Below are 10,852 nucleotides of genomic sequence, written 5' to 3'. Positions count from 1 at the left end.
CCAACATTGTGTGTGCGGATTAATGGGCAAAGTGGAAAAAAAAAAAAAAAAAAAAAAGATCAACAACACACACAGAATAAGAAATTATACAAATGGGGAATGCACACGATTCTTTAAGCCAGGGAAATGCGTAGGGTTGTAAGGAAAGGTGTACGGACGGGCGTGCACATCCCATGGGCAACGAAGTGCTGCGGGAAATTCTTTCCCAGTTTGGCGCTTTCCCGCCGCTTCTCTGCATCTCTGTTTCACCTCAGAACAGGTCGCCCCGCTGCGAAAGGACCGAATTCCCGACCCTGTCCACTGGAAACATATGATGGACAGTCTTCAAATCAGCGTTGTTGGGGAATTGAAAGAAGGTTACGACGCAGGAGTTAATTTCTTTGCTCCTCTCCACCAAAACTAAGTGGGAAGCATTCCTAAAAATTATCATGTGGCAATTTATGAAAAATTTCGATGTGTTCTTGAAAACTTGAGTGCTACAGATGTTGTCTTTCTCTCCACAGAGAATCAAAACGGGTATATAATTGAGTCCGACTTCTTTGAATATGTCATGGGCGCTCCACATTTTTAAGTTGTTAATGCAGCCCAGTATTGAGTGCGTGATATTTTTTTTCACAAAAGCCTGCCACATGATTCGGTTGTAGAGGTAGTCGGACGTGTCGTTATCGGAGTCGTCCTCGGGGTCCTTCTTAAGCGATTTATCGGGCGCATCTTTAGAGGCATCCTTGGAAACGTTTCTGGAGTCACATTTGGGGTCACATTTGTTGCCACTTTTTGACCCCTTCATGGATGCACCTGCGGGCGCCCCCTTGGAGTCCCCCTTGGTGTCCCCCTTCGACGGGCGCTTAAAATTCTTCTTCGAAAAAAAACATGGAAACATAAAACAGGACGAAATGTTGATCAGGCAGGGGAACAACTTCAGAACCTTCAGGGCAAAGGGCTTTTTCTCCAAAACGCCAACAGGGGATATCAAAATAATTTTCTTCACCTGTTTTATGTACTTCTGTGCAAAGCTGATGGCAATTACGCATCCCATGGAAAAACCTATTAGATAAAAATCTTGATGTAGTAATTTCAGATGGGTCAGCAATTCCTCTGTCTGCGTTAAAAAAAAATTTATTCCGTAGGTTTTCTTTCGGTGATTATATTTGGGGCAGGCAGATAATCCATGCCCATACAGATCAAAGTTCAGAACCTGGAACTTATATTTGATTAGCGTTTTTTGTATGTCCAGGAAGGTTAAGTTTGTTCCGTTGAGTCCATGAAATGTTATAACGAGCGTCCCTTTTTTGTTTCCCTTCAAATCATAATTTATTATTCCGTACTTGCCAAAAAAGACTTTCCTGTACACGAAGGGGCACTTCATGTTTTTTTTTTTGAGGTACCTAGGCACTTTGTATACGACGTAATTGGTCTCCTCGGTGGATGCGTTAGCAGGGTGGTGCGTCGATGATTGCGTCGGTTGGTTGGCCTCTTGACGTGCCTCCTGACAAACATCTTCGCGCTGCGCTCTGCGTTTCATCCTGCCCATAATTCTATGCCTAAAGTTCCATTTCTTTTTCCTTGCGTTTTCTTCGCTCTTCTCTACCTGGTTGGCCTGTACACACGCGTGTTGCTCCACGCAGGAGGGCCATGCGGAGACGCTATTGTCATTTGACTTGTCCATTAGGACATGCGAGTGCATGTCTACATTTACAATTTTGTCACTCCGAGGATTGTACGCAAAGTAACTGTAGCTTCTGTGGTTGCGGATTCTGCGGATGGGGCTTCCACTCTTGCCACTTCCAACTTTGAGGCTTTTATCCCCTTCTCTGCACTTATCCGTGTTCACATCGCGCGCGTGCGTACCATCCATTGTTCTAATTATGCTTTTCAACGCAAGCAAATACTTTCTTTCCCCTTTCAGCAGGCATCCCTTTGGACGTATTTCCTCCGAACTGTTTTTCGATTCGTCTTTTGTGATCATTTGGTTCTTGTTTTCACCATCATCCGCTGGATTTGTCTCCTTTTTGTTGACTACGAGGAGGGGAAAACTATCGTTCTGTTTTCCCTCTCGTTCTTGCTTCTTTTTTTCTTCGTCTTCTGCGTCCCCCACAGTGATTCCTACATTTCCAGGGTCCTCTTCACATATCATTTTGGATAAAGCTGGTGATCTTTACATTTCATGGGTCACTCCGCCGCTTGCTTGAACATGAGAGTTCAATTTCTTTGTTAACGTTTTTGCTTTTCCCCGATATAATGATGTTTACTCTGCGCAGCTAAGGTTTGCCTTACGGGCTCAGGTCTACAGTACCACAATGGTTACATTCCCTCGCATAGACAGCTAGCCAAAAATCGACACCCCTCTTTCAACGTGCCCGTGAATTGCTTATTATGGACAGCAGATGGTATACCCAATTTTTACACGCTTCATGGATAAACGAAAAAGGGAGCTATATATACAGGGTGACGAAAGCATGAAGATAGGGACAAGCTACAAATTTGTGTGGGGGGGAAGATCAACCAAAATATTGGATGCCGCAGTTTTGCAAATTTTTTTTTTTTTTTTTTAGTGTTCCAAATTGACAGTCCCCACTCGTACGTTTGAAGTGTAAATTATGGGAGGTCCTCCTCGGCACGTAAAGTGGCCACCGTTGAGGCTAAATTGAGCTTTAGAGGAGGGGAAAGCACTTCAGTTATGTGCATAGCGAAATGGAACATGCCTGTTGTGTGCAAGGAGAAACAATGCAGTTGCGCTTCACACTGTTGGTGCGCATTTTTGCTATGTCCCTTTATAGGCAAACGAAAGATCAGTAAGTGTGTCTGCGAATTGTGTGAATTCAATTCGTTTTCACATTTTATAATGTAGAAAGAGGATGCGTGGGAAGGGAAAAAATAATCATTTTGTTGTCAGTGGTGTGGGAGTTGTGGAGGGCTGATCAAACCTTTAATTCGTGTGTTGCGGACGAAAAATGAGCAAAACCGGCGGCCGAGGAAATGAAAAAGCGGCCTTAAATTAAGTTGAAAAAATTGTGCAAATTGTGAGAACTTTGCTATGTTGGCAAAAAATTATAATGAGCAAATAATGCGAAGTAAACCAGTGGGCTTTTCGTGGACGACGTGTGAAAAAAAAAAAAAAGTTACAATGCAGGTTGCGTATATGTATACTCTGCACAGGGCTCACGCCGAGCCTGCAATAATTTACATGTGGCGCTTGACAAAAAAGGACGCAGAGTTTTCACGTAGGCTATATCCCCACATGACTAATCTCCCAACCGAGGCAGCTACAAAGTTTCACGCGCCACGAGGTTTTTCTGACAGTACTATGTGAGAGCTTTAATCGTACCTGCCAATGAAGTCCGTACGAACAGCAACTTCCACTCTGCCTCAAATCCACTTAAAACAAAACGAACCAACGTGATACAAGAGACCAGAAGTAAATCAGGCTAATGCGAAATAGGCATATTACATATATGCTTCTTTTACATTTCGGCGTTTACCGTAACACGTACAATTGTAAGTGAAGTGGGGGATGAAGAAGAGGAGGAGAGGATGTACTAGAGCGGAAAATACGGGCGAAGAACCAAGGGAGGTACACAAAATATATGAGGGTTTAATGTTGCAGATAGTATTTTTTTTTTATCCTTTTTGTAAGTTGTACATTTTCTATTGGTTCGCCGTGAAGTTGAAAAGCTTGCTACTCCTTTGGGAGTATACAGATAGGGGAAAATTTTAGTGCTGTCACAATTTTTTTTTTTTTTTTTTTTTTTTTTGTGGCGAATTTGAAGGTGTACAGAAAACTGTACGTGGAAAGGTATACATAGGCGCACATACACCAGAAGGGCACTTATATACACGTACAGAGGTGTTTATATAAATGTGTTAATGTGTAAATACGTTGTGGTACCTGTGAGTGGGGTGTGTGTACATGTCCCCGTTTTGGCGCATGTCATCTTTCTACTGCCTCAAACAGTAGCGCCTTCCGGCTTCACCACCCGCGCATCAAATTAGTGACAAAAAAGAAGAAACAAACGCGTAGCAACAAAATTGCTTCGAATGTTAAGTCACATGCGATTAAAGTTTCCATGCTTTACTTTTGTGTACACACAAGTTCTCATTCGTGATGACATGCATACAGATTTATTTGCATCCCGAGAACACACACACGCGTACATGTGCGGGCGCTGAAGTGCTACTCCAACTCGCATGACCGATTTCGAGAGGGGAAAAAAAAAAAAAAAAAATCTAAAATAAACGAGGCACATCGAAAGTGCAACCTTTTTAATTTGTCAATTTTGCGCAAGTCGAAATTTAGGGCACAAAACAAATGTAACTGTTTCGAAGGACTAGAAGAATTGTGTTGCGTTTGTGCCCACTTGGTGACACCTTGGTAGCAGCACTGCGCCAAAGTTGCGCGAAGGTTTGCGCCCCAATTAGAATGGTAGTTGCCCACTTACACAAAGAAACCCCTCACAGCGCGCATTGGCATCCATCAGAGAAAGCGTGACCCTCGATGGGCAATGAATGCAGGTGGCGACCATAATGGTAACAGGAAAAAATAATAAAAAGGACAAATAGTAGCAAAGATAGCAAGAGAGGAGAACACGTAAGAAGCAAGTGTGAAGCAAGTCAGAAGCAAAAGAGACGCAAGAGGGACGCAAACGTGATAGTATAGTATCACCAGACGCATAACCTATAAGCTTTCAAAACGGGGAATCATGACGAGTCTAAATAACGTCGAAGACGAAGAAGACAAAAGTGTTGTAAATGCAGAGATGGATTCGCCAAAAGGGAAAGGGCAATTGGCAGTGAGCACCACTTATCACAATTCGGATAAAGATGGAGAAGAAAAGGGACAATCTGTTACTGAAACTGGAAACGCAAAAAATGGTACGCACAGTGTATGCACACCTGCCGCGGCCACGGCAATCGCAGGCGCTAGCTTTGATAAGAAGAGAAAAGCAGAAGCAGTTGAAGAACCGTACCAAATGGACAGGACCCTTGACGGTATGAACAGTGTCCCCCATGTTGATAAAATGGACTCGATGGAGAAGTCAACTATTGGTTGCATGAACAAGCATGCGAAATTAGGGGACGGAGGCGTCAGTTGTGCCGATCCTATCGAGAATGGCAGCACGGCGGGCGATAAGCTCAATGTGGACACGTACATGCATGCACATACTCATGCACACACGCGTGTGGACAAGGGCACCATCAATACAGAATTCGAAAGTGATGACACTGCACAGGGGAAAACGACCACTGGGGATGCTAAAGAGCAACACAGAGGAATCGAAGCAGGAAAGAGTAGCCAACGCGAACTAGCACAAAGTAACGCAAGTAAGGAGGAAAAGGCGAAAGACAAACCGAATGAACAGACGAGGATGAAGAACGAAACAAAAGAAATACAAGCACAACCAGAAGCGAATAACAAGAAAAAGGAAAGCTACAAATATTTTATTGATTATAGCAAATACAGAGGCAAAAATAATGTGACTTTTTCGACCAAGTATAAAGACAGCAGTGTGAATTTAAGCAGCGATAAGCTCACCTGTTATGGACACAAGGGATGGTCCAGTGTTTTCGTGAATAATGGGGCGGACATCGGAAAATGGTACTACGAAATAAAAATTGAAGAACCTGTGCAAAACTTCCAGTTCTTAGGTTACAAGGACAAAGTGATAAAGGTAAACCCATATATACGTGTTGGTTTCGCTTGCAGATACATGAGGTATGATTATCCCATAGGAACAGACAAATATAGCTACTGCGTAAATAGCAAAAATGGAAGAATTTTTAACAACTCCATAAGCTACGACTGCATGGAACCAATTAAAGTAGGTGATATCATTGGGTGCTACTTAAATTTAAAGAACAAAAATACGTATAACTTCGATCCAAGGTTAGATAAAAAATTGTATGAATATTTGCAAAATGGTATTCTATGTGATCCAAAAGATCCACCCATATTACAGAAAAACTACGGTTCGTCTATTTTTTTCTCTCTAAATGGGCAAATAAAGAAAAACGCTTTTGCTGATATTTATGAAGGATTTTATCATCCGTCTGTGAGTTTGTACATGGGTGCTTCAGCAAAAATTAATTTGGGTCCTCATTTTGCGTATAACCATTTGAATGATTACATGCCATGTGTGTTTATGGAGCCACCGATTATTCTGTGAAGAGTAGGGGATTGGAAGCAAGAAAAAAAAAAAAAAAAAGAAGTGTGCAAACGGAGCGTTAAAAAGTATGATCCGTTCATATTTTTCTAGAAAAAAAAATTGCAAACAATGGCTAGTTGTTTGAAAAAATATGACCCGTTCATATATTTTTAACAGAAATGTGTGCAAACTAAGTACACAATCTGAATTGTTCTTTTTTAAGCCCGAGGGGGCACGTTTTTGTGAGCTGCTCTGCATTTTTGATAAGCGCCCGTCTGGGGGGGATTTGTCCTTTTTGGCGCGTCGCGAGTTGTTTCACGTTCGTCGCCATTTTTGCCGTTTTAGTTGCTTATTTGCGTTCTCATTTTGGCCATCATTTCGTCGTCGTTTTCGTTTCATTTGCGCCCCCTTTGCGCCTTTCCATGCGGAAGCACACGCTCATGTGCCGCATTTTTTTTGTAACTTTGTTTTAGTATCGTCTTAAATGAAGTAACATAAGTTATTTTCGCGCGATAGGATTCGCACATGCCGCCTTCGTCGATCTACATGTATCAGTTAATGAAAAACCTTAATCAATTTTAAGTGAGGAATTTCCTTCCATCCGTGGAGGGGTGGTTCGTCTAAGGGTGTTAATTAAGTATCGTTTTAAGGGGGAGTTTTTTAAAAAAAGTGGACAATTAACAAATGGTCGCACAAAAAAAGTGAGAAGGGGGAAGACACTAAAAATGTATCAACAAAACAGAATGAAATGGAATAAAATAATTTACTAAAATAACAAAATAATTAATCAGTGTGGACACGGATTGGAGTAGGAAAAATCCAATTTCGTTGTCTGAAAAATGGTGTAGTGCAAGATGACATATAGGAACTGCAAAAAGCCGAAGATTGGCCAGTACTCATTGATGAAGTAAATTTCTGTAAATTCCGAAATCTGAAAATTGAGGAGGGAGATGAGGGCAGGGGAAGGGATTTACGAGTTGGTCTTTTGACGAGGGGGTGCTCGCTTTTGTGGCGTAAAAGTTTACACACGTAATGGTGCACTTGTGCACAATTTTATAAAATGGCTTCCTTTTTTTGTAGGCCTAACTTGGTATAGCATAAAGTCGGACAGCCTCTTCTCGCCGGACGTCCGTATTAAAATGTTCGGAGGGGGTAGGTCGCTGGTGAGGAGCTTCTTATGATAATTGACTCTGTGGGGTGGGAGTAATGAATTCGGAATGGTGGGAAAATATAACATGCAAGTTAACGGTAGGGATTGCCCAATGCACACATGTCCCCTCAGCTGCGGCCTCATTAGGGGAAAGGCAAATGTATAGCAGTATCATTTACGTTATCATTATATATTTTCCTCTTATTTTTAAGATACATTTTGATTTGTTCCCGATTTAGGAAAGAACGTCCTCCACATATACAGTCCACCTCGAACAACCTATAGGGGTCATTCTTTTCACTCTTCAGTATGCTCTCTAAATAATAACATTTGTCTGGGTCGTCCTGCTTTGTTAATGTAGAGGAGGGAGTGCACAGTAGTTCCCGCTCCTGCAGCAGGCTCTTATAAGTGTTGAAGTACAAATTGGGATTGAATTTGCACAGACTCATTTCGTTTCTACTGGTGTAGGAAAAGAAGATGTTCAAGAGAAGGCTACGGATGGAGAAGGGGAGGAAATGAATGATTCACACGCAAGGATGCTCATAAGTGCACCTGCAATGGTTCCAACGATAGTGAAGTGCTTGTGCAAAAGTTCACTAACAAGTCATACAAAAGTGTGTAAAAAAAAAAAAATATATTTTTATCATCCCAAACAGGATCGTCTTTTACGTAGTTTTTACTTGTCAAATTGTTCCGTCTTCTGTTCAATGTCTTGTATAATTTTTCTGTAAACTTCGTTTACGTAAGAAAGGTTCCCAATCACTTTAACTCTAATTTTGTTGTCCTTTACGAAATTCCTGATGGGGAGGTTAAACCGTTTTTTGCGTTTGGAATATTTACGTGGGACTAACTTTTGGTAAAGCCCGTCCTCCATGTGCATTCGCATTAGCATGTCGAACCTCGAACAATGCACTTACATGAAAAATTCCTCGTTAATCAAAATGAGGAGATTTAGATAAAAGAGGAAATGTATCTCCTCCGGGCTTCTATTATAATTCAACAGGGAAAACGAAAAGACGGATAGCACTTTTATGTTCAACCTAACGCATATTTCTATGATCTGGGTGAGAAGAAGGGTGGGACGTGATGTGGTAGAAAGGTTAAGCGGTTTTGCCCAATTGGTGCTTAGGGTAAGTGGTAATAAGGGCACCTTGCATTGGGTGCCTATGCGTATAGGAAAATTGTTACGCTTAGGTGTGCTAACTTGTATGAGCGCTTTCGATCCCATATAGTGCCCCAGAGACGAGTGGATTCCATTTTCCTTTGCGAATCGCCTGTTGCCATCCATGATTATGGCTTATGAGGGGTGAGGGGTAAGTTGGGTGTGTAACATATGATGGGTGTACACGTTGGGGTAGGATGGTACATATGCATGTGAAGGGTGCATGCTGTCAGACACACTCGCGGGTAATTTGCACCCGAATGAAAGTTGGCTAATCTGTTTGCCTTTTTTCCTTTTACATATATGCTTGATGTTGATGAGACCCCGCAAGAGCCAAGTGATTAATCTTTGCAATCTGTAAGATGGGGTAAAAATTGCAGGTGCGTCATTTTCTGTGTTTCTATGGGGTGATACACCCACCTCGCCGCGTTCTCTACTAGCACACTATTATTCTTATTCTTCTTATTATTATTATCATCGTTATTTTATTTTTTTATTTCTTTTCCACCTTGAGGTGTGCAGTACATGTTCAGTGCCATCTTCTAACAGACCAAGTCAATCCCTCCTAGTGCATCACGCACTGCAAAAAAATGAAAAGAAAAAGGAAACTCCCATGAGTGTATCAAACTTATTCTAATGATAACTTCTCTTGCGATGGGAACAAATGGCTACTCCCATTAGGTAATGCTCAACATAAAAAAAAAAAAAAAAAAAAAACGATCTGTTGGATAAACAAACAGGGGTGCATTTTACTGGTAGCATTTTCCTGATAGGCAAGGCATAAAAAAAAAAAAAAAAAAAAAAGGCTAGTAAATGCGTCCAGTTGCTCTGCACGGGGTGACGAAGGAAACATTGATCACCGCGTACATGCTCATTATGGGCCGCTTTCCGTGCCGAAGTAGTACGAAACGCTAACTGACCCCCTACCCCCCCACACATGCAGAACGTCTTTATATTATGTGCTGGAGGAAGAATGAGACATAAGCCTCTATCATTTTTGGTGTGACATTACTGGGGTAGTCATTCGAAAAAGAAAAATAAAATATATTTTTTTGAATGTACCAGTTGCAGAAGTTAGCTGTCAGGACGGACAATTATCACTTTGGTTTTTGTTTCACTTTATTTGTTAGGATACCAAATTAGGTGTCATTATAAGTTTAGTGGTGTGATACAGAGTGCGACGCAGCGAGGGGAACTGCACTGCCAAAATTGGCTAATTCGCATAGTGCACGTGAAAGTATATCCTTTGCCTCCCTCGGGCGAAGTTCAAGTCTCGATGTGTATAACAATGGGGACAAGTGGAGGAAGAATGGTATACACTAGGTGAAGAAGAACTGATCACCGGAGAGTCTATGCGTTTGGTCCTTCCCCATTACCACGGCTTGTTTATGTACCGCGGTGTGGCAGCCTCACCATGGGAAGGGTGCCCTTTCTAATAGTCCTTTTTGGGCATATGGCACGAAGACAGGTACGCAAAGGAGAACCAAAAAGGAATAACTTCTACGTACCATGGTTCAGACGGAGAGAAAACAAACAAAACATCTTAGAGAGCATGTCCTTACTAGCAAGACACCAATAAATCTACAAAGGAGACGGCCACTTTATTTTTCTTTTTACCCATCCATGGTTAAGGTAGTGTCGTAAATTTTCCGTGTTCGCTTAAGGGCAGCTACACAGGCGTATGTACACGTGCGTGTACCCCTGCATAAGGACGCGTCGTCCTGATGAACAGCATTCTAGGCGTACCTTTTCACCCCTACACGTGTCGCTGCCTACCCAGTGTGACACCTAAGAAGGACAAAAATTGATAACCTCGTAAAAAAAAAAAAAGCAACTCTTCATGCAATCCCTGTGCACACCCACTCGCCATCTGTTTCGTTTTGTAAAAATTTCTCTGCGTGTAGAATCTCGCAAAAGGTATTTTGCTTTGATGGTATGTTTCTTTACGTTAGGTTGTTTTGTATGCACTTGAGGCATTTAAACGGATCTTTAAGTGGGGGTTATTCAGCCACGAAGCAAATTGCCAGGGGAAAACAAAAAAAAAAAAAAAAAATGGCCATGCCCTTTGGTACATGATAAGCGAAAGGTGGGAAAAAAAAAACAGAAAAAAAAAAAAGGATCCCCCAGGTGCGCTTAAAACTGGGACTGATTTAAACAGGGGCAGAAAAATATGGAGCCGATAAAAATAGGGCACAAAACAGAGCCACCCAAATGGGTAATAAAAATATGCCGCCATGTACACGTCACCAAAATAAAAAAAAAAGTGGACGAACGAACGAACGGACGCGAAATTGAATCCGGACGAGGGCGGCGAAAAAAAAAAAAAATAAATAAATAATAAAGTACCAAACTGGCGAGTCAGGAAAGGAAAAAAAAAAAAAAAAAAAAAAAAAAAAAAAA

At 41.7% G+C, this 10,852-nt stretch overlaps 3 protein-coding genes across 3 annotated transcripts; 1 reads left to right on the top strand and 2 right to left on the bottom strand.

Annotated features, from left to right (window-relative positions):
- Positions 1 to 250: 250 nt before the first annotated feature.
- On the bottom strand, positions 251 to 2,134 carry AK88_00748 (uncharacterized protein; the record flags this gene model as incomplete). The annotated part of the gene is made up of 1 exon (XM_012478392.1): positions 251 to 2,134. The coding sequence occupies one exon, from the start codon at positions 2,132 to 2,134 to the stop codon at positions 251 to 253; it is 1,884 nt and encodes a 627-aa protein (XP_012333815.1).
- Positions 2,135 to 4,697: 2,563 nt separating this feature from the next.
- AK88_00747 (uncharacterized protein) lies at positions 4,698 to 6,161 on the top strand (the record flags this gene model as incomplete). Its single annotated transcript, XM_012478391.1, has 1 exon — positions 4,698 to 6,161. One exon carries the CDS (start codon positions 4,698 to 4,700, stop codon positions 6,159 to 6,161), a length of 1,464 nt encoding a protein of 487 aa, XP_012333814.1.
- Positions 6,162 to 6,927: 766 nt separating this feature from the next.
- On the bottom strand, positions 6,928 to 8,578 carry AK88_00746 (di-trans,poly-cis-decaprenylcistransferase; the record flags this gene model as incomplete). The annotated part of the gene is made up of 6 exons (XM_012478390.1): positions 6,928 to 7,071; positions 7,228 to 7,330; positions 7,507 to 7,782; positions 7,971 to 8,087; positions 8,208 to 8,350; positions 8,495 to 8,578. The coding sequence occupies 6 exons, from the start codon at positions 8,576 to 8,578 to the stop codon at positions 6,928 to 6,930; spliced, it is 867 nt and encodes a 288-aa protein (XP_012333813.1).
- Positions 8,579 to 10,852: the final 2,274 nt, after the last annotated feature.

The sequence above is a fragment of the Plasmodium fragile genome (genome assembly GCF_000956335.1).
Source record: "Plasmodium fragile strain nilgiri unplaced genomic scaffold supercont1.6, whole genome shotgun sequence".
NCBI classification, from domain to species: Eukaryota; Apicomplexa; class Aconoidasida; order Haemosporida; family Plasmodiidae; genus Plasmodium; species Plasmodium fragile.
This window is presented reverse-complemented; position numbering and strand designations above follow the sequence as displayed.